Source organism: Rhinolophus hipposideros, assembly GCF_964194185.1.
Source record: "Rhinolophus hipposideros genome assembly, chromosome: 3".
Lineage (NCBI taxonomy): Eukaryota > Metazoa > Chordata > Mammalia > Chiroptera > Rhinolophidae > Rhinolophus > Rhinolophus hipposideros.
In genome coordinates, this window is record NC_138049.1 from 87,750,115 (window position 1) to 87,777,192 (window position 27,078).

Here is a 27,078-nt window from a genome sequence, read left to right on the forward strand (position 1 = left end):
TGGGGGACATTTAAGTATTTAATCTCAATCCATGTAAATTTGGCCTGTAGGGTCACAGTTTTTCAAGTATCACGCCATTTTATAAAAATTTAATCATTGCCCCTGTGTTCTCCTCATTGGCACCTTTATTTCCTTCAAGATACTCTATTCATTTAATAAATATTTATTAAGTACTAAATATAGTTGTCAGACACTGTTCTACACACTTGGGATAGAGAACGTGAGGCAGCTGGATCCCTCACCTCCCTGGGGCTTTTAGTAGTGGGATGGCTACAGATAACAATGTAAATACTTTGCTAACCATCTCCCATTTTCTCACTTCTCATTTAACCCTTCCCCATGAATGCACAAACTGGTTGCTGAGTTCCCACCTCTTTGCAGAAACTACTCTTCTTCTGGTTAGCGGTGACCTATTTGCCCATCCTTCTCAATCTTCATCTGTTTTAACCTTGAATACTCATTCCTTGATGTCTGTGACTCAGCTCTCGTCCATGTTGAATTAACTTGTAATGGTTGGTTATTACTATATTTGAATGAAAACATAGCACTGACAGAGAAATTATAGGAGGATCAGGACGCAGTAACTTGTCTAAATGATTGTTTTCTATAGTCAGTCACCACACTGACATGAAATGCCATTGTGATTCGGCAGGTGGATTTGTGACTCAACAAACAGATGTTCTTTGCTTTTCAAAAAAATGCAGAGTTGAGACCTGGCTAAAACTGTTGGAACTCACATGTTGGGATTGTAGTAATAAACATCCTCACTCAGATACTGTTTCAAGTAAATCATTTCCTGCACCAACACCAAATTCAAACTCATTATTAAATAACAATAACAGGAAATTAGAGCTGTTCCCAATTTGCAGTTAATACCAATGTGCTAAGACAACCTCAGTATCTTTGCCCCTTCCACCACCCCACAGCAAAGAAGGCAGGAATCGTTTTGGTTTCTTGTGGGTAATTGTTTCTGGAGGATTTCTGTGAATCATTCTGTGATCTTCTCCTGTGCCTAACTTTTAAGGGTCCTACTTACCAGTCTTGTGGAGACTTCCTGGGTGATTTGCCCACGTTCAGGACATCATCTAAGCCTACTCCCCAGATTTTTCTCCAGTTCAGACTTTTCTTCTGGGCACCAGCCCGGAGACCCAGCCACTTCCAGAGCTTCTCTGTCTGTTCCTTGGCCTCATGAGGAAGGGTATTCTGTCACGGTGCCTCTCCTGTCTGTCCTGGGAACACCCAAGCCAAATCCTAAGTCACCCTCTCACTATATATTCCCCCCTTGTCACCGGAACCTGCCTCTCAGATTCTGGTGTGCCTCTTCCCATCGGCCTTCAGCTTTTTCTTTGACAGTTAAACAGTGTTTTCACTGCTCTGCCTTCTTCCAGTCTTGGCGCTTCCAAGCTATTCCTCATACTGCTACCCCTGAACTTTGAAACCCATCATTAGCATCTCCAAATCCCCTTGGTACCAACATTTACATCTCCCCTCAGCGAACTGAAGTGAAGGGGAACGTGTCAGACACAGTAAGCCGGAAGGAGAGGAAATGCCTCACTGAACTTCATCATTTATCTTCTTTCTTGACTTTTTAAATCTTATTTAATTTAGGAACATGGTTATTTATATTAGCTGTGAACATGATTAAATGCCTTTCTCTCGGAAAATTCATCTAAGACAGCTTTTAAACAAAACTCCTGTAATTAAGTATTGTCATCAGTGGAATGACTGTTAACCTACCATGACCCTGCATCTCTAATCATCTTTCTTCTCAGATGTTACTCCTGTTAATGATTTTGTCTTGTTGTTAATGACTCGGAATTCTTAAAACAGGTCACGTTCCAAGCCTGCAGCATATCTGAGGCTAGATACCTTTATGACCAGTTGGCCACTATCTGCCCAATTGTTGTAAGTAGAAATTACATCTTATTTTAATACTTTGTTGTATAAAATAAAGATCGCATGTGCAAAACTTGCTATTTAAGTCCAGTTAAGACTTCATTCAGAAATGAACTAACACAAATAATATGCAGGTTAAGAGCTACCAGACAAAGAGTGAGCTGTAGAAGTTGACTGTTGCTAGTCAGACATTTCGGTGTTAAGGTGTCAAGTGCAAGTGTAGCCATCTTCCATCTTCCATGTCCTCACATTATAGAGAGGATGATTTGAATGGATCAGATCCAAGGATTTGAGTCGCTGCCGGTGTATTGCACTGTGAGAAAGCAGGCACAGGTGTGTAGTAGAGCTCTGTACGTGATGCATAACTGATTCTTCTTGACCAGAGATAACTGCATGGAGCTTTTTTTCAGCATGTAAGTGACACTTTGAACCTGCAGGTGCTGACTTTTGTTTGTTTTTAGATGGCTTTGAGTGCTGCGTCTCCTTTTTACCGAGGCTATGTGTCAGACATTGATTGTCGCTGGGGAGTGATTTCTGCATCTGTAGATGATAGAACTCGGGAGGAGAGAGGACTGGAGGTGGGAATGATTTTCCTTAATAGCCTTTTTATACCAAGCAGGTAAAAAATGGAGTTATTGTAACTACTTGCGATTTTGAAGTTTCCCTTACATTTTTATCGAGTGGGTTAGCCTCATATGAGGAAAAATCCAGGGGTTATAAAACCTGTCTTTATTTCCAATCTTTGGCTTTATAGTGTTTGTTTTGGGGTGAATATGTGGGAAACACGGTTTTGTTTGGGTGGGAGTTAATTTTCATCATTTGTTGAAATCTGTATTTGTTTTATCTTCTTCTAAAATCAGTAGTGCAATTTTTTTATATTTTGGAAGTCATTGCTGATTGCTGTTTTTACCAAAAGGCTTTTTGGTGCTATATGAGTGCTTTGTATATGATGCTTTCTGCTGTGGAAAGTGTAATCTGTTGTCAAAGATTTTCCTTTATCCCATATAAAGGGTTAGGGTAGGTTACTGCCTCGTGTTTGCATGTTGAACTGGGACCTTGCATCTCTCCAACCAAGAGTGTGTATCAGAACCACCTGTGGAGATCTTTAAGCAGGACAGACCCCCAAGCCCATCCTGTACCTAATAAGTGGCTCTAGAACTGGAACCTTGACATAGGGGTTTTTTAAAGAGCCCTCGCAAGTAATTCTGATGTTGTCAACAAGGGCTGCACTACTCCTGCTCTGGAAGGAGAAATTATTTTAGTTAAACTTTTACATTATAAAAATTTTTTTTTTTTTTTGCTTTTGACCTTGGCCTTTATTTTCCTACCTTAATAAGAATGAAGGTGAACTGCTTTTTAAAAAATGTAAAAATCTATTTAAGTCATATCAGAATAAAGCTACTTCAGTTGCCTCCAGGCTTTTTAAATATAATTTTCCCTAACAATATTTTTCAGGGTTAACTAACTTTTTTCAGGGCTTTATGTTAAGTAAGGTTGGACATTTTTATATAATTATTATTAGTAAAATATAAAAACATTTTAATATAATTATTTGGGGCAATAGTTTATTTCCAGATCATTTTATATGGCATTCATTCTGTTTTTTGGGGTTTTTTTTGTTTTTGCTTTTTTCCAATTTTAGCCACTGAAGAACAATAACTATAGGATTAGTAAATCCCGATATGATTCAATAGACAGTTATTTATCTGAGTGTGGTGAGAAATATAATGACATCGAGTTGACAATAGATAAAGAAATCTACGAACAACTGTTGCAGGAAGGTGAGCATCTGTGCCTTTTTTCTAGATTTGATTGTACGCCTTTAGTTCTTCAAAACTCTTTTAAACTTTTTTGCTGACTCCTGGTCTGGTTTCTGTTTTTAGTGTGAAGTCTCTAACTTTTCTTATGAGGCTGCTTGTTCCTAAAGTTTCAAGTTCCAAATACTTGTGAGATCTTCTTGACTTTTAGCAAAAGGAACTTACTTTGGAGGTCTGTATCTAGGTCCCCACCAGTGCCCCGACAGGCATTGTGTAAGTAGCGAACAAAACTCTGATGCTCCCCCAGGGCCCATAGGCTAAAATCCTGGGCGACATGACAGTACTGAACCAGCCATTGCCTAAGCGGCTAGATACCCTGTCTTCAAACTTCCTGAGCTGTCCTGTCGTCTTCTTACTGGACTTAGACAACAGTGAAGTCTGGAGCTTGGAAATGAGTCCAGTGTGACCTCTCTTTGCAGGCATCGATCATCTCCTGGCCCAGCATGTTGCTCATCTCTTTATTAGAGACCCACTGACTCTGTTTGAAGAGAAAATACACCTGGATGACGCCAATGAGTCTGACCATTTTGAGGTATCTCCTGTTTGTAATGCATTTTACTTCACTAACCAAGAAGCAGGCAGATTTCGGTACCTGTGAAGAATTAGTAGTAGTAGAAATCTCGTGCCTTCCGTTACCCAGTGCAGTAAAGAGCTAAGAGAATTTTTAAACTGGTTTAAAGTACTTTTATTTTATGACTGTTACTGGTTGTAGCTTCAGTTCTAAACGTCTTGTTTGCGTAATGGGGAAAAATTGAAGCATGCTGCATAAAAAGAACTTGTTCAGTTATTTCAGTGCTGCTGACATTGTCGCCCAACTTTTGTTAAACACTTGCTGTTTGTTTTCCTAGCAGGTCACGGTCCAAGAAACTCTTAAATTGTACCTTTTTGTATTTGTAAATTGAAGAGTATTAGGTATGGACAGTGAACAGTCTTCCCTTATTAAATGTCAAATCATTTAAATATTTTCCTGGACATATGGAAAGTTGATTTTATTCTCTGCTTTTTTATTGTAGAATATTCAGTCCACAAATTGGCAGACAATGAGATTTAAGCCTCCTCCTCCAAACTCAGATATTGGATGGAGAGTAGAATTCCGACCCATGGAGGTAAGATGCGCCTCGGCCGGCTCCTGTTCTCTGACTGCCTGTCTCCTTTCTGATACACTCATCAGAGGCTCCTAGATTAATTGGAAGGCAACACAAATCAAGTGTGTGCATGTTAAAGGCAACTCCGGAAGCTAAGGACGATTGATTTCTGAGACTAGATTCTGGGCCCCTGGGTTCCAGACCCAGATGAGGAATTAGGAGATGGCTTGGGAATGACGTGATCCAAGGAGGGGTCTGCTGGGGAACAGCACGTTTGTATGGTTAGGCCATAACTTTTCTGGGCTCCTGCTTGTCTAGGTTCAGTTAACGGACTTTGAGAATTCTGCGTATGTGGTGTTTGTGGTGCTGCTTACTAGAGTGATCCTTTCGTACAAATTGGATTTTCTCATTCCGCTGTCAAAGGTAAGGCTATGTTTCAGCATAGTGACAAATTTAGATATCTGTAGATTATCACCTGTTGTTCATTTATATGTAATATTTCAAATCTGAACTCAGAATTATTCCACCTGTTAGAACAAAACGCTTCTCCATCCCCCCTGTTCTTTTTTTCATGGGGGGGGGGAGGGACTACTGGGAAACTGTGTTTCTCCAGGGCCCCTCAGCTCCAAGTCCAGTTGCCGTTTTCAATCTTTAGTTGCAAGGGACGCAGCCCACCATCCCATGCGGGAATTGTTGAGAGCTCACACTTTTACCAACTGAGCCATCCAGCCACCCTTCTTTTTTCTTTTTAAACCTAAGCTTATGCTATAGATTTTGGTACTTGATTGGTGAAGGCTCCTGGGGGGGAAAAAGTGCTAATAGTATTAGGTTGGTGCAAAAGTAATTGCGGTTTTTGCAATTGTAACCTTTTAAACCACAATTACTTTTGTACCAACCTAATAGTTCCGTACTCAGCCCATTTGAAACAGATTAAGAGTTGCAGTTGAATGACCACTTTAGTTCTAGAGGCTTTCAATTCAAGATGATGGTGGAATGAGTCCCACAAATTGATTTCATCCTGCCCCAAATCCCAAATCCCATTTTGGTTACAGTATTAAAATTAGGGTGGGAGGGAAAAGTGTAACTGCTAGAATGTAGGGAAAGGTCACCACAGTGGAGCCGAACTGACTGTAGATGTTTCTGGAGAATGTAGATGGCATTCAATTACCCGAAACACAAATCAGAGTTAACCAGCCCCAGCCAAATAAAAACCAAAAGAGGAGCTTTCTGGAAGCAGTTTCCCAGCGGAGCCTTGGGACACTTCCAGTCAGGGTGGCAGCAAAGAGAAACCTTTGGTTCCTATGCCAGTGGGTCTCTTGGCACAGAGAGTGACTGGGAAGGGCTGCTAGGCACAGCGAGGGGTCTATTTAGGCTTTAGGGCCAGAGAAAGGAGAAGTAGAGCAGCCCTGTCACAGCAAGCATGGAAGGAAGAAGAAAACTGCCGAGCCGAGCCTCCATTCCCATAATACCTAGCTCCCTACTCCCTCCACCAGGAGGTACTCCACCTGCACCTGTCCCACCCACTCTGCGTGCTCGTCACACCCAGGCCAAAGATAACCCATAGAATTCTATGGGCCCATGTTACCTGTATGTGTGCACCTGCTGGGGAGAGCAGCCCATCTAAGGGAGAGTCCATGTAAGCTACCATTGTAAGCCTTTGTTTACAAATATGAATAGATGTCTGAAAGTCAATAGAAAAATAACAACTTTTAATGGCCTTAAAGAGAAGGGCCCAGCTTGGCCAGCAGAATATATAATCCTCAATGAAACACGCTTAATTCAAAAAACTGGAAAGACTTATTTAAAAAATTTTAATTAGTGGCCTGGAGAAATTCTAGAGAAAGGTCACATCTATAAAATAAACGAGCACTATGGACCAAAGAGCATTTGGAGAACAGGAGTTCTTAGAAAGAAAGAACATGGTAGCCACGCTTGTAAAACTCAGTATATGTGCCAGTAGAGCAGATGCTGAAAATCAAAGTCAGTGAATTAGGAAACCAAACAGATTTATCACAGCAGGATGGCAAATAAATGGAATTATGGAAAAAACTAAGACGTGGAGACTTGCTCTGGAAAGTTCAGTATTAGTGTAATAACTTAGAAGAAAAGAGTGGTCTATGTAAAGAAAGGTAGATACAATAATCAAAGAATAATAGGCTTTCCCTGAGTGACAGAGTCCATTAGGGAGAAGATAGAAAATTTAAAGAAGAACCTAAATCTAGGAAGTTCTGAATCTCAAAGGAAAAACCAACTGTCTGGATAAGAGAAAATTAGGATAGCTACCAAGAGGGAAGAAAAATCAATTGATATCACCTCTCGTCTACAACATTAAATACTAAAAGAGAGAACAGGCTTCAGAATCCTAGGGGGTAAAGAATTACGACCACTGAGTTCCCTTCCCAGCCAAACTATTTAAATTCCAGGTAATTCTAACAAAACATAATAGACTTTTAGGGCTAAAAGTTAATGCCAGAAGTCTTACCTAATGAAGGGATAGTGGAAGAAGACATATGGTTGATAGTCCTTAATGCTTGACATTTAGAGAATTTCAAAAGTACTTATTTAAAACTACTAATAATATAGAAATAGGATTTATTACTTCTAACCTGTTAGCTAAAAGAGGTGGGGAAAGAACAAAGAATATTTCCAGTGCCACAAAAGTGAGTATGCAGCCGGGGGAGTGGTAAGGCAGTATAGTCAGAGAACTTTTATAAAGTTATAAAAAAAGATGAAAACAAGTTTGAATAGACTAAACTCTCCTATTAAAAATTTAAAACAGATGATACAAAATAGCAACATAATGGCATATATTGTTTGCATAAGATCTACCTAAAGAAAGGACAAATGTGGAAAATAACTAATTGACCTGTTAAAAAATAGCAGGAATGACAAAGTGAATATGAGATTGAAAGTATTAAATGAGATAGAGAAAGCAATTTTCTGTGCTCTTCTAATATATAATATTAGAGCCGTGATTCTTTTTAAATAAAATGTAGCAAACATTTCTCAGAAGCATAAGAAGAATTTAAAGGTAGATAAGATATAACTTTGGTGTGAGCACTAAATTCATAAACCACTTGTACTACTACTTCCTAGTTTTTTAACCCGGGCAAGTTACTTATCCTGTCAGTGGTTCAGTTTGTACGTGTACAATGGGGATAAGTGGTCTCTGTAAGGTTACGTGGGATTCATGGAGGTAAATCACTTAGCAGGGTACCTTGCATGTTATGCCGTAACTGATAGCTCATATAATCACAGAATGAGAAAGGCCGTAAGGGAAATTAAACAACATGGTTAATAAACTCGGTTGTATAGCCTCTGTTACAAGTCTCATACCACAGTACATGCTTTTTTCAAATGTCCTAAGGAAAATTTACAAAAATTAATCCCAGAAAATCTTCTCAAAATTAGACACCATACAAGAAACATTCCCACCAAAATTCAACAGAAAAGTTCAAGAGAAATTTAACTATTAGAAATTCTAAATGTTTTTCCTATGGTAATAGTTTTAGATTAAGGCAAAACTAGAATTACAGACTGTATAGGAAAGTAAATGGCAGCGGGATGCTGGAAAAGCTAGTCTCAAAAGGAAAATCTTAGCATTAAATGCTTAAAAGATTGAAATAAACCCACGCAATCCAGAGAGCAATAGTAAAATATATTTATAAAAGGAAATTCATAAAAGCAGAAATTAAAAATAGAAACAGTGATCTTATGAACTTTTGTCAAGATTAAGAAAAACATTATTAGAAGGGAAAAATGATCACAGCCATGGTGGAATTTTAGACTATTATTTGACCATGCTCCTAGAAGTACCTAGATTATTCAGGTTATATGTGTCTTTAAGAAAAACAACACAGTAACAGCAATAGGAAGTAATGAGTATGGTGAAGAGCTAAGTAATCCAAGACTTTGTACCTATGACCCTGTACGTTGTGTCTTTCATGTGTTGAGGCTCCCCTAAGATTTCATTATAGGTACCAAGGCACAACTACTAAGAAGCTTTAAAAGCTCTACATCGAGGGTCTTAAAAGATCATTGGAGAAATGGAGAATCACAAATGAGAAATTTTTTTGGCTCCATGAATACATTGACATGGCCAGGGCCACCAGGTGGGCAGACAGCATTGGCGACCCTCTGCCCCTGGAGGGCTAACCTTGTTCCAGATTTGACAACCTGCTGACCCTTTGCTTTTCCTTACCAAAGTGAGGCAGCAAAACCCCAGTGGTAGGGACGACAGAGCCCTGAACTGGAAGTCAGGAGAACTGGGTCCTTTTTGGACCCAGCATATTGGATGAGTCACTGTTGTGTTAAGGGAACCAACCACCTGCCCTTGAGACAGTCGATTTCTTACAAGGTTCAGTCACAAAAGGTGCTCTGAAATACAGGCGGCCTACATGAATATAAGTTCTTGTTTTTTAGGATAAGCTTCTCTTAGAATTTCCCCATTGTTACTAAAAGGCACACACTAATTTGTGGTTGGGTGACACAGCCCACACAAAAAGTAGAAAGTCTGTTCTTCCAACCCAAAGCATAGGAGGGGACAGTAGAACTCCTAGGGCGTGAGTCCTAATTGCAGAAGTACAGAGGACACTGCACCTTCTGTGTCTGGTCAAGACAGTTTTGACTGAGCCCTGATGATTTTTCTCCCTTAGGTCGATGAAAACATGAAAGTAGCCCAGAAACGAGATGCTGTTCTGCAGGGAATGTTCTATTTCAGGAAAGATATTTGCAAAGGTATTACAGTCTCTTGGATTTCTAGGGTCACCGTGGGCAACAGCAAGCCCCTAACGCTCCTGTGCCCTGTCGTCCAGCAGGTGGCAGTGCCGTGGTGGATGGCTGTGGCCAGGCGCGGAACAGCTCGGAGCTGGCGGCGGAGGAATACACGCTGATGAGCATAGACACCATCATTAACGGGAAGGTAGGGGCAGCCCGCCCGCGCACCTCACCGCGGCCCTCCACCGGGGAGGAGGGGGCTCACGGCAAGGCCCGTTTCTTGCAGGAAGGGGTGTTTCCTGGGCTGATCCCAGTTCTCAACTCCTACCTTGAGAGCATGGAGGTGGATGTGGACACCAGATGTAGCATTCTGAACTACCTGAAGCTGATTAAGAAGAGAGCCTCGGGTATGCTGCCCTTTGCTTTCCTTCCTTTGCTTTCAAAAAGTCTTACAATGTAGATACAACCTCGTAATCTTACAACATTCAGTTTCTTAAAGTAGTCTTTTAAAGTATGCAGTTACCCATGTTCACTTTGGCACATTTTGACGCCGCTGCAGTGGAATATGCCTTTTAATCTTTGATCATCACAGTTCAGTTAGCTGTGCTTTTTCTTCTTACTGGTTCATACGTAAAAGAGTGGTGCATCTTTAAGTGGATGGTATCTTAGACGGTGCAATGCAGTGTCCGGATTGCCTGTGTGTCACTGACGTCCAGCTGTGTTCCTCGTGCACCATCATGGGCTGTTCACAGGGTGAAGTAACCCTAGGGTAAATAAGTGACGTAGCCGGGGTGTCTGGTCTTCAGCCTACCTTCATAGACTGACACCCCAAGAGCCTCCTTGGGTAGCTCTGAGGACATCATGTTGATGGTCCCTAACAAGTGCCTGGGACCAGGGAGCCATCAGCTGTACGTCAGAGCAGTGATAACGGTAATGGCATCTGCATTTCACTTGAGGCTTCTATAAACTTTCTGGAGTCACAAAGGATATATCCCCCAAATGATATATCTGCCAGTTTCTCTTAATTCACTCTACTTACTATTCTTCCTTCGCTCCACCTCTTGGACCAAAGATTGCTCTGGCAAACTTGGGACCAACCATCGTCTGAGACAGTCTCATGACGCCGGCATGTGTGGTCCCTGCCTTAGCACTCTGGCCAGATGGGAGGACGTGCGCTCCAGGATACATGTGCTGGCTTCTGTTTCTTACAAGTTGGCAGTGTCATTGTGTGGGTAACATCTAACAGGTAGCAATGGGCCCTACGTGTTCTAGTTGCCTATCTGCAACCTAAAATTCTTCCCCAGGAGGAATTCTTCAAACGCTATGGAAAACATGTTTTTTGCAATCCCTGCCATATGGTTACACCAAGAGGTCATACTCATTTTTCTTAGGATTGTGTTTATCCTGGCCACTAAATGTCAACTTACTTTCTAAAAGCACGTTGTCTTAAAAAAACCTTTCTTTTTCAGGAGAACTAATGACAGTTGCAAGATGGATGCGAGAGTTTATCTCAAACCATCCTGACTACAAGCAAGACAGTGTAATAACTGATGAAATGAACTATAGCCTTATTTTAAAGTGTAACCAGATTGCACATGAATTGTGTGAATGCCCAGAGTTACTTGGGCCAGTATTTAGGAAAGTAAAATATAGCGGAAGTAAAACCGATCCTTCCAACTAGCCCTGCAGAAGGAAAAATGTATTACTGTTTTATGGAAGAATTGACTACAATACTCTCAGCCGGTGTGTGGTATGAAAACCAAATCATAGAACCGTACTGTGTCCTGGGCCAGTTGGCCAGAAATGGATTTAGAGGCTTCCTTCAGTAGGTAAATCTAGAGTTTATACAGTGAACATGTACATAGTAAAGTATTTTTATGATTAACAGTGTATTTTAACATATCTAAAGTCATTGTGGACTGGCTTGTACATTTTTCAATTCTTACTCTGGAGCAACTACTGGCTAAGCAGTTTTGTAAATGTCATGCACTAGTAATCAATCGTACTATCCCTGCATTCCAGAGTTCCAAATGTTTACTGTAAATTTTGGTTTTTTTAAAGACTTTACCTAGGACCTGATCCACTTAAATTTATCACTTCACTTTAAAAAGCTTGTCTTCTTAATTTTCTTTGAGTCATCGCCTTTTTTGTGTACATAAAAAATCACTATTGAATTCATTGAAGACTTCAAGGGTAACCTTGGATTTCTGGCACCTTTTCTATGTTGCTTTTGTAATCAGAATAGCTAACGACTTGGTAACCCTGCTCCAAGCTTTCATCACTAAGTAAAACCCATTGAACTCTGATGGCTGTTATAAAAGGTACTTTCCTTTGTTTATTTGTTTAATTTTGATGACTCAAAAGGCGTTAACATTTAAAGACAACTCTGTAGGAAGGCAGGAGGCTATTACCCTGAGTTCACGTGTAGAGATTATTGGGGGTGTGATATTCTATTTTTCAAAAGGGGGGAACCGTTTTTTTTTTCTTCCTGTGCATAATTTACTAAAGACTATTGCCAAAAAAAATGGCAATTTTTGTTGTGGCCCCTGTTTATTCTGATTGCTGCTGTATATTTAAATTTTCAAATCAAATGCAGTTGCTGAAGTTTTGTTACTTTTTCTCTAGTTTCCAGTACACATATTGACATACATTCTAAAAGTCATTCACTCTCGATTTTACCTGGTGGATATTCTACATACTGCTAATTACCTGCTCTATGAAACTCATAACTAAATCATGATATGCACTAAGTTTGGTGAATCAGGACCCTAAATGTTTAATTGTAAATAATTTAAGTTTTCACATAATTATTGTTAAAGATTTTTGTTGAAGTTTTTTTCCAATTAAAAGTCTTAACTGCTTCTGAAAATAACTATGTATAGTAGATTATACAAACTTTAACAGGCATCAATATTTAAACTGAAATACTAATTTTATGAGATTGTGATAAAGCTGCTTCAGCTCAGTTTATGTATAAATACTAGGGTTTGTGCTATATTTCATATTTACATTTTAGAGGATTAAAGAATGCCTGTTTTTCATTTGCTTGTAAATCAGGTTGTAAAAAGGCAGATAAACTAAAATGTTTGTGGTATGAGGAAATAAAAGAATGGAATTAGCATTCTGAAAACTCTTGAATGTGTGAATTGTGCAACGAAAGAAATAATGGTGGGATTTGTAGTTTAATTAGCCCAGATAGTCTGTGAAATTAGTTTTTCGTTGCAATCCTCAGATGTTTTAGAAAGAAGCTGAGTGATAAACACAGACGCCTCCTCGCCCCTCCTGTCAGCCCCTGTGCGGAGGGGAAGGACTTGGTGTGTGGCTGAAATGACCCCTGGGCCGGGTGAAGTGAATTGTTTACTGCCAACTACTGCTGTGCTGAGCCAGTGGTCACATGCTGAATGCCGAGTACCGTGGGAGCTGTGTGCACCCTCCAGTGGACGCTGGAGACGAGTCTCACGGAGCCGTCCTCGGCCTGTCTTTTGGATCAGCATCCCTCCCTCGGAAACCGAGGGTCCTTATGACTTTGGTTAAATTTAGTTTTAAATCCTAGCTCTCGAAATAATATTCCCTCTACCTTTCCCTCTCTCTGTTTATACACACACAAATATACTGGGGGTGCCAAAAAATGTATGCAATGGACACTTTGCTCAACGTTGCTCAGGCAGTAGTTTGCCGTAATCAGAAGTGTCTGGAGGCTGATGGTAACCACTTTGAGCACCTCTTGTCATTGCAGAAGTCAGTCGTGACTTATATTCATCTTTTGTTATCGGTACATATTGAGTAATACAACTTTTTTTTAACCTTTTTCTTTTAAGTCTTTTTTTAGAAGTTCATTTTTATTTTTTTAAGGAGGGTGCAGCTCACAGTGGCCCATGCAGGGATTGAACCGGCAACCTTGGTGTTACCAGCACTGCACTCTAACCAGCTGAGTTAACCAGCCACCCCCTTGAATATTAAAATTTTAATAGTTTGTTTTTTTCTTAAAATGTACACACATCTTTTTGGCACCCTCTTATATGCACACTCCTCAGAGACCTAGCTTTTCCCCCAATAATCAGTAACCCCTGAGGCAGTAGACAGTAGCAGAGACCTGACTAACGATCACGAAGTCCGAACCTCTGGCTAAAGGTAACAAACACCTTGACCTAAGTTGTGGTTCAGCTCTTCAGCCCCAAGGAGGAATGATCCCCTGGCTACTTTCTTATGAGATCAGACAGAGGGACTCCGGAAAAGACCTCAGCACTGTCCTCAAAACCTGAAGAAATGATTCACTACCCTTACCTCACCTCCGACCAATCGGCTCCCAGCAAGACCCTGATGTCTTGCAATTCTGCCCTATATAATCTACAACCTACACACCACAGGGGAGTATGGGCTTTTGAGTTCCTGTTCTCCTGGATGGTGCCGTTCATCAATAAGGTAGCCAGTCTTTCTCCACTGCAATTCTCACTGTTTAGTGTTTGGCTCTACTAGTGCCGGGCAGACAAGCTTTTTCTGTTCTATATCTCACCCCCAGTTCCTGTCATAATGTTCTTCTTGGGGCCAATCCACTCAGCTCTTTAGGGTCTTTATCTGAGTGACCCTGGGGCAGTCAAACCTACACACAAATTTTGGGGGTCTTAGTGAAGTGCACATTCTGGCTCTAGGCCTGGGGTGGTACCCACATTCTGCATCTCTAACAAGTCCCCGGTAATGCCAATGGGCCACATCGACTAAGAAGGACTTAGATCACTTTCTGTACCTAAGTTATAGACAAATCACTTTCTGTACCTAAGTTATAGACAAATCAATCTTAAGTCTCAAACAGCAATTGTTTTTCACTTAATGGGTCGTATGTAGATTTTTCTCATTGAAAACCAGGTAATGGTACTCATCTCCAAGGCAAGAAAGTAAGCACCTCCTTTCATGAGCTTTGCCACCTGAACACAACTAAGGAGTCAGAATTTTAAGAACAGAACTATAAACATTGAGATAAGTAAAAAGGGCTTTCTCCTTGGTGGCCGAGTCTAGACTCTCAGACCCTCACTTAGAACACAACCCGCTTGTAACCCAAAGTCTAGTTCCCTGCGCATCAATTTCTCCTCGCAGAATAAGAGGTCCTGGTCCCAGAGGGTCTCTCCTCCAACAAGGCTCATCCCTGACGCTGTCCGTGAACCTCCATTCAGAAATGGAGGGAGTGTACTTTGCCTCCTAAACTACCACCTGACCCCAAAAAATGAACCAAATGATATGTGGAAATCCAGGATGTGGTGTAGGTTAGACCATGCCTCTGAGGAGCTGATGGAAGATATGTTGGGGACCTGAAACCTTGCAAAAAGAAAAGGGAAAGTACGATTCAAGCAGCTGGTAGTGTTCAATATGGGGGAAGGGTATCCCCTAAAGCCCCTTTCTCTCTTGGCATTCTATGAAATGAAACTTATTTCATAGCCTTATTATTATAAGGCTAAATATGGACGATGATTAAGAGCGAGCAATGGTGCCTCCGACTTTTTTCCTATTTCAAACTACTACAAGGCTGTAGTAATCAAAATAGTATGGTACTGGCATAAAAAAAGACACATAGATCAATGGAACAGCATTGAGAGCCCAGAAGCAAACCCATACGTACATGGTCAATTAATGTATGACAAAGAAGCCAAAAATATACAATGGGAACAGGACAGTCTCTTCAATAAAAGGTGTTGAGAAAACTGGACAGCCACATGCTAAAGAATGAAACTGACCACTATCTTACACCATACAGAAAAACTAACTCAAAGTGAATTAAAGACTTGAGTGTAAAACCTGAAACTATTCATACAAAACTAGGTGAAAACTTAGGTGGTAAGCTCCTTGATATCAGTCTTGGTGATGATTTTTTTAAAAAATCTGACACCAGAAGCAAAGACAACAAAAGCAAAAAACATTAAAGTTTCTGCACAGCAAGGGAAACCCATCAACAAAATGGAAAAACTTACTGAATGGGAGAAAACATATGTCTGATAAGTGCCTAATATCCAAAAACAACTCATACAACTCCGTAGCAGAAAAACAACCAAGTTAAAAATGGGCAAAGGACCTGAATAGACATTTTTCCAAAGAAAACATACAGATGGCCAACATGTACATAAAAAGATGCTCAACATCACTAATCAGGGAAATGTAAGTCAAAACCACAATGAGGTATCACCTCATAACTGAAAGAAGGGCTATTGTCAAAAACACAGATAAGTGTTAGGATGTGGAGAAAAGGGAATCCTGTGCACTGTTGGTGGGATTGCAAATTGGTGCAGCCATTATGGAAAACAGTATGGAGGTTTCTCAAAAAATTAAAAATAAAACTACCATATAATCCAGCCATTCTACTTGTAGGTATTTGAAGAAAAGGAAAACTAAAATTTAAAAAGATATCTGCACCCCAATGTTCATTGCAGCATTTACAATAGCCAAGGTAAGGGAAACAAACTACATCCCTTGATGAATGAATGGATAAAGAAAATGTATATACATGCAATGGAATATTATTCAGCCATAAAGAATGAAATTTCCATTTGCAACAACATGGGTGGACCTAGAGGACATTATGATTTAGTGAAATAAGTCAGAGAAGTACAGTATGATCTCACATGTGGAGTCAAAAATAACAACAATAAAAGCAAGCTCATAGATACAGAGAACAGATTGGTGGTTGCCCGAGGTAAAAGGAGGTCAAAAAGGACAAACATCCAGTTATAAGGGAAGTCATGTGAATGTAATATACAGCATGGTGACTCTAGTTTATAATACTGTATTGTATATTTGAAAGTTGCTGAGAGTAGATCTTAAAAGTTCTCATCACAAGAAAAAGGTATCTTTTTGTAACTGGTAATGAAAGTTAACTAGACTTACTGTGATCATTTCACAATGTATACGCATATCCAATCATGTTGTACACCTTAAACTAATGTTATACATCAATTACACCTCAATAGAAAAAAGCAATAGACTGTAACACAATGATAGAAGAGAAAGAATTGCATATGACATGGATGTGTCTCACAAATGTCACATTAAGTAAAGAAGCCAGACAAAAGAATGAATACGGTATATTCAATTTACAAGTTCAAAAACAGTTTAAGTGACAATTATCTAAGTCCCGCTGGTGGCTACCTCTGGGTGAGAGTGATCTAGTACCAATTAGGAAGACAAAAGAAACTTCTGGAGTGCTAGACATATTCTATCTATATCTTAATCTGGGCGATGATTCATAGATAGAAATATGTTTAAGAGTCACTGAGCTGTACGCTAAAGGTGAGTGCACTTCACACATTTCATGTATGTTACACCTCAAAATATGGGTAAAAACGATTCAGAGGGGAAGAGGGAATAAAATAAACTTCTGAGCAAACACTTGCTCTCTACCTGTGGTGTATGTGTTAAATAACTTTCATTTTTATACCTTTTGAATACATCATGCTTTTGTCATGTATCTTAATGAAAGCCATTTAACAGCTAACATCTCAGTCAAAAGTATTGTGTTCTGAGGTTCCTAGAAAATTAGTCAGGACTGGGCTCAGAGGGGTACAAGTACTTCTAGCCTAAAAGCAAGAGCGTAGACTTCAGTTCAAATCCTAACATTTATACATATGAGCTGGGTGACTTTAGACAGTGACCTAACTTCTTTGTCTCTGTTTCATCTATGAAAGAGACATAAGCATACTTTGCAGAATTGCTGTGGGGCAAAACTAATTTTACTTCCTACTCTTTACCCCTAGAGAGTCACAAAACACCGTGACTGTTAGAGGTGACACAACCTCTATCTCCTTTCTACCAACATATTTTCTTGGTACATTATTTCTTGTACCCTTCCAAGAATGCGATGGAGAAGTCAGCAGAGAAACAACCAATTATATCGATAACTTAGGAACTAAACTTTCTGAGCGAAAAAACGAAACGTGAGAATGTCCTCATATGTTTCTATATTTAGTTATCACCTCCCAAACACGTTCTTGATAAGTTTCTTAGAATTTTCTTTTTTTTCCAAAATAAAACCACGTGCTCTGAATATTATTGGCCTTCTTGCATAGTAAGCTTGGCATATTCAAGACTCTTGGTTGCAAGTGATAGAAAACCTTGCACCAACTGGCTTTCAATAAAAAAAAAAGATAATCTTCTAGCTTGCATAACTGAAACATCCAAGAAGTCACACCAGTTTCAAGCACAGCTAATTGGGGGCTCAAATGCATGCAGGTCCTGGTCTCGCCTACCTGGCATGTACTTGCCACTGCAATTGTGTTTCAGACAGGTTTTCTCCATAGAGTGCGTTCTCCCTCCCTCCTCACCCACCTCTCCCGACAGCACCTCCAGGCATACATCTCAGTACCTGGGCAACACCGCTGGGAAAGAGCTCAGGGCTGTAAGCCTATAGGAATGTCTGGGTCTGTCTCTCTCATGAAGAATCCTGCTGTGCTACAGGAGTCAGGAGACTGGATTCTAGTTCTAATACTCTGTGTTTGTGTGCAAGTCGTTTGTTCCCTCTGAACCTCAATTGTCTCAGTCTCAAAGGAAAGGGATGGAATCTCAATTCTAACTCAGATCTGTTCCAGTAGGAGTAATTTCTTCAAGGGTTCCCTAGTAAAAGCTTTTTCCTCTGGCGTTAGATAGTAGTACCCTCTAGTGGTCTATTCTGTAGTTGCCTTTTTATTTCGTTTCACTGGGTTACAAATATTTCCCAATTCAGAGACACATTCTGAACAAAGATACTGTAAAAGGAAATTCCATTTCGAAATCTGTTTTACTTCTGTTCTCATTTTTAAATGATAATAGGCTTTTGTTCTAACATGGGCAGGTAAAGCTATGCATTTCATTTTATTACTGTTTTAGCTGTAACCACACATTTTCTTATATTGTATTTTCATTGTTGTTCAGTTATAAATATTTTCTAATCTCTTGTGATTTCTTCTTTGACCCATGGGTTTCTTAGTAGTGTGTTGCTTCATTTAAAAATCTTTGGAGATTTTCTATGTTTTTATTATTATTATTGATGTCTAATGTATTTTCATTGTGTTCATAGAATATTCTGTATGATTCAATGCTTTAAATTTTAGACTTGTTTTATAGCTCAACATATGGTCTTTCTTGATGAATATTCTATGTGCACTTCAAAAGAAAATGTATTTGACATGTGCAGTATGTAGTACTCTTTACTGGGTTGGATTATTTATAAAGTTGTTCAAATCCTCTGTGTCCTCTCTACTTTCCTTTGTCTGCTTTACTATCAACTACTAAGAATGTAGTGTTGAAATCTCAAAATATGATTGGGGGTTTATCTATTTCTCCATTTAGTTTTGTCAGTTTTCTTCTCATATACTTTGAAGCTCTGATAGTAGGTACTTTCACGTTTAGAATTGGTATGTCTTCTTGATTAATCAACCCTTGTATCATAATAAAGTACCCCTTTTTATCTCTGGTAATACCCCCCTTGTTTTGAAGTTTACTACGTCTGCCATTAATACAGCCACACCAACTTTCTTGTAATTAGTACTTGTATAATTAACATTTCTATCATTTTACTTGCTACCTATGATTTTATATTTAAAGTGTATCTCTTGTAAATAGCTCAATAGTTGGTGTTATTTGATATACTCCATTTTCTTTAAAGTTTTAAAGTACAAAGTCCATTAACATTTACTGTAATATAATAATATGGTTAGGTTTAAGTCTACCATCTTGTTATTTGTTTCCTATTTGTTTCTGCTGGGTTTTTTTTTTGTTGTTGTTGTTGTTGCTGTTCCTTTGATCCTCCTTTCTTGCCATCTTTTGGTATTCCATTTTATTTCCTCTATTGACTTAACTATATGTCTTTGTGTTTTTTTAATGTTTTCTTCATTCTGCATGTTTTTAAATGGCTACAATATGCACCTCTAACTTATCACAGTTAACCACGGATTAACACTATGTTAGTTCATATCTAATGTTAAGAACCATACAACAGTATACTCTCATTTACCCCCTCCCATTCTTTGTGCTATTGTCATATAGTTTACCACCACACATGCTATGCTACTTATAAGCCAATGTTGCTGTTATACTTTAAAAGTAAAATGCTTAAGGCATTTTAAAATACATAAAGGCATCTTTAAAATACATTAAGGCATCTAAAATACTTAAAGAACTCTCAAAACTCAAGAGTAACAAGCAAATAATTCCATTATAAAATGAGCCAACTACATGAAGAGATACTTCACCAAAGAGGAAAGAGGCAGATGGCAAAAAGCACATGAAAAGATGTTCAACACCATTAGCCACTAGGGATACGCAAATTAAAACCCCAATGATATAGTACTACACATATATTAGAAAAGCTGAAATAAAAAAATAGTGATAATACTAAATGCTGGCAAGGGTGCTGAAAAACTGGATCAATTATACATTACTGGTGGGGGGGTGTAAAATGGTATAGTCACTCTGGAAAACAGTTGTGCATAAAACTAAATAAGTACAAAATGAAAAGACAACCTACTGAATGGGAGAAGAGATTCACCAATGATACATCTGATATGGTTAATATCCAGAATACATAATAAACTCATATACTATATATTAACACCAAAAAAATCCAAACAATCTAATTCAAACATGGGCAGAAGACCTGAATAGATATTTCTTCAAAGAAGATATACAAACAGCCAACAGACATATGAAAAGAAGCTCAATATCACCAATCATCAGGGAAATGCCAATTAGGCCACAATGAGATATCACCTCACACCTGTCAGAATGGCCATCATCAATAAATCAACAAATAACAAGTGCTGTTGAGGATGTAGAAAAAAGTTAACCCTCATCCACTGCTGGTGGGAATGTTGTCAGATAATCAAACTAGTTAACATTTATTGCTCAGTTCTAAATGCTTTATATGTAACATCTCATTTGATCTGTACCCTCTGAAGTAGGATATTATTATCACCATTTTGCAGGTAGGGAAACCACAACAGAATCAGGTTACGTGACTAGCCCAAGTCATTTTTTTCTAAATCTAGGGCAGTCCTGATTTGGCCAATCTTGAGCAATATTTCAGCATTATCCAAGGGCACTGAATTCTGTGTCAAAAGCCTTAGGTGCTAATCCCAGTCTACTAGTGATTCACATTTTACCTGATTCACATTTTAACCTGAGAAGTGATTCAACCACTTGGTTGCTCCATTTGAAAACAGGAAACTGGAGTACATTTCTAGAATCCTTACCATATGAGCATTCTATGTCTTTATAAATCCCGGATTCTAAAATGAACAGTAGAAAAGAATGTTTTCCGTCTCCATTTTCACAATTAGAGCCATCCCCTGTGACATCATTCCTTTATCCTCCCCTCAACCCTTCAAGTGTTCATTGAACATCAGCTCCAGGCCATATGTTGAGTATTTGGTTTTACTTGAGTTACGGACACCCCCCGCACACACACACACTGTTACCTTTCTCTATCTCTTCCTGCAGAAGACTTCCCAAATGCTTTCAGGCATGGCCAATTAATTTCAGATAAAAATAACAGTCATTTATTGAATGCTTTCCAAGTGCTAAGAGGAACACAGGCAAAGCCATTTAGTCAACACAAAACCGGGTAAAGGGGATACTATCATTGCTTTTTGACACTTGAGGCTTAGAAAACCCCGGTGGCAGGTCTAAGGACACTCACCAATAGTAGTGGTGGAGGCAGATCTCAAACCGTCACCTAGCCAACTCGGCCACACCTGGCAATGTTATCTATCCTTTTAAGCCTTGCAGAAGGTCATTTTTAAGAGATGGATTGTTCCCATATGGTTTTTTGTTTGTTTGTTTGTTTGTTCCCACTCGCTCACTTTTCTTTCTGAAACTTTACAATTGTTACCAAATCATTTTAACCAAAAGTGCCTTGGAATTCCAGCAGCGCCCTCATGGTGGCAGTATGAGACTACTCGTAATTCATGTACACCCGGCACTCAGTGTTGAAGAGCTAACCTGCAAGCCATGTAATTTAACAAATCAGCTTTGGGTCAGTTCTGGAGTTACATAAAATACAAAATTAGGGCATTCAGAAGGGGAAAAAAAAAAGTGCCAGGCATCCCAGATATTTACCCCAGACACAAAGAAATTCAACAAACTTGCAAAACAGAAAATAACTTCCTATGGGGAAAAAACAAAGCACCTACTTGTTGCTGCCTCCTCCTTTAACAACTGGCTTTGGTAGTCTTCCAGCAGCAAACACAATAGTCCTAGCCACAGATGTTTTCCCCTCTCCTTTGTTCCCTTGAAACCAAGCATTTTAGAATAAATAGTCCATTTCTCCTTTCTTGATTTGTTTTAATGGTTGTAAATAAGGGAACAACTGGCATTTAGAAATGGCACATGTCTTTCTTCATCACATATGAACCCCTACCTAAGGAAAAACCCCTACCTAAATGAAAGACAGAAGGATTTGGACAAAACAAACCAACAACCATGCAGTAAATATTGATTGAGTTACAATCAAATATAATAAGTACTTTTGGGCTGTCTACCTAGCAGAGGACTGTTTTTTCTTCAGAGAACTGTTTCATCTATCCACAGAATTGGCACCCAGAAGCCATCTTTTCACTGCATGACTTTTGCTTATAGCTGATTGGCCCAGATGCGAACGCCTGACTCTGGAAGAGGCAAGCCATTTCTCTCTCTTGAGTACTAATTTCTCTCTCTTGAGTACTCCAACTAAGAGACAGAGGTGCAGGTTACTGAGCCCCCTTGTTTCTGGAGATTGGGGAGACAGCCCAAAGACTTCTGCTGCCAATGACCTGGGTGTCAGCCTTCCTCAGATCCTAGGTGGTACCCGATATCCCTCCCAATAAATTCACATTTTTGTTTAGCTTATTTTGAGTGGGTCCCTGTTACATGCAGTCCCTAAGAAAGACACCAAGGTCCTGTGCAAAGTCCAGTGGGGGCATAGAAAGAAATCCCTGTCTTGTCCCCTGGCCCCATAGAATGGGTAATCTTCCTTGCTAGAGGAGAGAACTGGGTCTCTGAAATTCAACAGAGCTTCCTGACCCTACGAATGTCCTTTGTTTCTCTCAGAGCCTCAGCTTTGTTCTCAGTAGACATGGAAATGATAGCATCTGCCCAACGAAGTCATTTCCAGCAGGAAGTGCCCATGTATCTGGTCAGGGGCCTGGCACACAGCGGATACTCAATAAATGTCGGCCCCCACTCTGCCTTACAAATAGGTCCTTTGCCTGGTCTCAAATGAAAGTTGCATAAACACCATGGGAGTTAGTAGAAAATACAGCTATCATTCCTATAAATAAAAAGAAATACAGCCGTAATTGTGCTGTTTAGCCAGGGATAGATTTTTCTACTTGGAGCCTACTAGGGCTGGGGGAGAGGGGTGACAGTACTCCTAAAAAGTATACTGTGGACTAACAAGACTGGGGTCTGTTTTCAGAAAGAAGGGGTGTGAGTAGCTCCTGTATTTCAAGCCAGTGTTGAAGTTTGAGTAGGAAAGTCTGGAGGAACCCTTGAGCCTACATGCTTGGGCATTATTGGAGCAGGTGAGTCTATTCCTCCCAACTGCCCTTCCTGCTAATGGTCTCTCTTGTGAAGAAAATTTTCACATGATCAACTCATTCTCATGAAGGGCTCAAGGGCCCAGTGTGGATACCCCTTCTTTAGGTATTTTCAAAGAAGTTAGTGAGCATACCTAACACAAACAGAAAAAACTCCATGGACTTTCAGGCACCATTGGGAAAACCTTTTTTATTAGGGTGGCTTTCAGAGTGTCTTTAAATCACCCTATTAAAGATGGGACATTAGGTCACCTGTTCTGCCTAGCGAAGAGTCTCAGGCCCTGGAGCTGCTGGCAAGTTACTTAGGTCCTCAGTGCCCTGAGACTGAGAAAGCATTGACAGCTCGATGCTAAGTTGCCTCTGGCCAGCCAACAACTATTTATTGAGTGTCCACAAAATGGCAGGGACTGCTGGACTGGAAATGCAGGTTGACAAAGACAAACAGTTTCTGCCCTCAAGAACACTGTATTCTTGTGAGTATACACCAAGTGTCACACATAGGGCTTATGACTCAGGTGTTTTTTTCACTGTCCCACCCATCTGGATTCATATTTAAGATCTATGAAGAGCACAGAAGAGCTGTTTCCTCAAAGCCCATTAGAACAATGGGGCGCCAGTATCTCTCTTTATTATTCCTTAAAACTATGTATGCAAAATAAAACACAGAGGGCAGAGGACGTTCTCACACATTTTGCAGCTCAAGGTTGAATAGCTTTGCCATATCAAGGCTTCCAACACGCTAGGCATTGCTGTCACTTCCCAGGTACTATATCCCTAGCTGGGCCCACAGTCTGCTCAGGTCGGACAAATATTGGAGGTGACAGTCTTGCTTGTGAGCATGTACAAGACAGGCACCAGGAACATACTGAAGTATTACCCACACTTTCCATGAAGCAAAGGCCACTGAAACATCACTTACACAATTGAACAGAGAGAAGCAACTTTTTCAAAATTAAAGGACTACGTGTAAGTAAGAGTCTCTCTGAAAAATAAACAAGGTATGAGATAAGGATCCAGGTATGCTTTGGTATCACCAGATGATGACATGGCCACCAGAATGGTATTCAAAATATTTTTTAACTGTTTTCTCCCTCTTTTGAACATACGAGTTCTGACAATTATATTCGCGAACTTGTTGCAATGATGTTGCTAACCTTTTTTGATATAAGAGAGATTATTCATAATGAATTTGTAAACTTCGTTCACTATTTGGAAGTACTGAAAAGGCTGAGTGAAAAAGGTAGACAACCCAAACTTTTCACCAACAATTCATGGCTCTTGCATCACGACAATCCACCAGCTCACACAGCACTGTCTGTGAGGGAGTTTTTAGCCAGTAAACAAATAACTGTATTGGAACACCCTCCCTACTCACCTGATCTGGCCCCCAATAATATCTTTCTTTACCCGAAGATAAAAGAAATATTGAAAGTAAGACATCTTGATGACATTCAGGACATCAAGGGTAATATGATGACAGCTCTGATGGCCATTCCAGAAAAAGATTCCAAAATTGCTTTGAAAAGTGGACTAGGCACTGGCATCAGTGCATAGCTTCCCAAAGGGAGTACTTCAAAGGTGACCATAGTGATATTCAGCAATGAGGTATGGAGCACTTTTTCTAGAATGAGTTCGCGAACTTAATTGTCTGACCTTGTATGCCCCAAATAAAACATGGCTGAGTCTAGTCAAGAGAGCCTAGGCTGCATTCTTTGATAGAAGGAGAAGGGATGGATTTTAGCATAGTGCTAAGCTTAGAAAAGAAAAAAAAAGAAAGAAAAAAAAAACAGAACTGGGGAAGATTTTCTCCTCTTCTGGCTCAAAAAAAAAGCCCCTGGTCTGAGGAAGTTATCACTAGTGAAGTGAATGTTTAGTATTACCAGTATCATTCACAGTAAATCAGTGTTTGTGAAGAGCACACGATTGGGTTTTATTCGATTTGCTAGTACTTTGCTTAGGATTTTTGCATCTGTGTTCAACAGAGATGTTGGTCTGTAGTTTTCTTTTTTGTGTTATCCCTACCAGTTTTTGGTATCAGGGTAAGTTTGGCCTCATAAAATGAGTTAGGAAGTATTGCCTCTTCTTCAGTTTTTTTTAAAGAGTTTGAGGAGGACAAGTATTAAATCCTCTTTGAATGTTTGGTAAAATTTATCCATGAAGCCATCTGATCCTGGACTTTTACGTTTCGGGAGGTGTTTGATGTTTGTTTCAGTGCCCTTACTGTTGATCGGCTTCTCAGTTCAGTCTGGGAAGGTTACAAAGAACTTGCCCATTTCTTCTAGGTAGTTGAATTGGTGGCATATAGTTTGTTGTAGTATTCTTCTATGGTCTTTTGTATTTCTATGGTGTCCATCATAATTTCTCTTTCATTTCTAATTTTGTTTATTTGAGTCTTTTCTCTTTTTTCCTTAGTGAGTCTAGCCAGAGGTTTGTCAGTTTTATTCATCTTTTCAAAGAACCAGCTCTTCATTGCATTCATTTTTATATTGTTTTTCTGCTCTCTATTTAATTTAACTCTGCTCTCATTTTTATTATTTCCTTCCTTTTACCGACTTTTGGCTTCATTTGTTCTTCTTTTTCTAGTTCTTTAAGGTGTAATGTTAGGTAGTTTATTTGGGATTCTTTTTTTTGTTTTTTGAGGTAGGCCTGTAATAATATAAACTTCCCTCTTATTACTGCTTTTCCTGTATCCCAAAAGTTTGATATGTCATATTGTCATTCTCATTTGTCTCTGTAGTTTTTAATCTCTCCTTTTATTTCTCCTTTGACCCAGTCATTCTTTAGTAGCATGTTATTTAATCTCCACATATTTGTGGGTTTTCCCTTTTTCTTTTTGCAGTTCATTTCCAATTTCAATGCATTGTGGTTAAAGAATATGCATGGTATGATTTCAGTCTTCTTAAATTTGTTGAGGTTAGTTGTGTGTCCCAACGCATGGTCTATCTTTGGGGATGCCCCCTCTCAGCCATTGTTACTCAACATAGTATTGTAAGTCCTCGCCAGAACAATCAGATAAGATAAAGAAATAAAAGGCATCCAAACTGAGAATGCAGAAGTCAAATTGTCACTTTTTGCAGATGACATGATCTTTATATAGAAAACCCTTAAGATTCCACCAAAAAACTATTAGAAACAATAAACAAATGCAATAAAGTTGCAGGATAAAAAAAAAATCAATGTACAAAAATCCATTGCACTAACAATGGAACTTCAGAAAAGGAAATGAAAAAACACTTCCCTTTGCAGCTGCAACAAAAATAATAAAATACCTAAAAATAAACAAAGGATATGAGGGACCTATACACTGAAAACTACAATACCTTATTAAAAGAAATTGAAGAAGACACAAAGAAATGGAAAGATATCCTGTGTTCATGAACTGCAAGACTTCATATCGTTAATATATCAATACTACCCAAAGCGATCTACAAATTTACTGCAATTTTTGTCAAAATCTCAATGGTGTATTTTATAGAAATAGAAAAATCCATCCTAAAATTCACATGGAACCTCAAGGGACCCTGAATAGCCAAAACAATTGGAAAACGGACAAAGTTGGAGGTTTCATATTTCATTATTTGGAAACTTACTACAAAGCTGCAGTAATTAAAACAATGTGATACTGGTGGCATAAAGACAGACAGGTCAATGGACTAGAGAGACCATAAATAAACCCACACTTATATAGTCAAAGGATTTTTGACAAGAGTGCCAAGACCATTCAAAGGAGAAAGAACAGTCTTTTCAGCAAAATAGTACTGGGAAAACTGGATACTCACATGCAAAAGAATGAAATTGGACCCTTACATTACACCATATACAAAAATCAACTCAAAATGGACCAAAGACCTAGATGTAAGACTTAAAATTATAAAACTCTTAGAAGAAAACATGAGGGAAAACCTTCACGACGTTAGATTTGGAAGTGATTTCTTGGATATGACACTGAAAGCACAGCCAACAAGAGCAAAATTAGATAAATGGGACTAGACCAAACTTTAAAACTTCTGTGCATCAAAGGAAACAATAAACAGA

General features: G+C 39.2%; 1 protein-coding gene across 3 annotated transcripts in view; it reads left to right on the forward strand.

The window, feature by feature from the left end:
• The window catches only part of GCLC (glutamate-cysteine ligase catalytic subunit), a 45,088-nt gene extending 31,951 nt beyond the window's left edge, over positions 1-13,137 (forward strand). The window contains exons 7-16 of one of the 3 annotated variants that reach the window (XM_081035076.1): positions 1,831-1,905; positions 2,358-2,474; positions 3,539-3,677; positions 4,133-4,245; positions 4,727-4,819; positions 5,117-5,221; positions 9,454-9,535; positions 9,613-9,719; positions 9,801-9,921; positions 10,984-13,137. In XM_081035076.1, the coding sequence (XP_080891202.1) occupies positions 1,831-1,905; positions 2,358-2,474; positions 3,539-3,677; positions 4,133-4,245; positions 4,727-4,819; positions 5,117-5,221; positions 9,454-9,535; positions 9,613-9,719; positions 9,801-9,921; positions 10,984-11,195 (1,164 nt within the window). In that variant the 3' untranslated portion in view covers positions 11,196-13,137. The remainder of the gene's footprint in view (positions 1-1,830; positions 1,906-2,357; positions 2,475-3,538; positions 3,678-4,132; positions 4,246-4,726; positions 4,820-5,116; positions 5,222-9,453; positions 9,536-9,612; positions 9,720-9,800; positions 9,922-10,983) is intronic. The other 2 variants (XM_081035077.1, XM_081035078.1) reach the window with 2 other exon arrangements.
• The last annotated feature ends 13,941 nt before the right edge of the window (positions 13,138-27,078 follow it).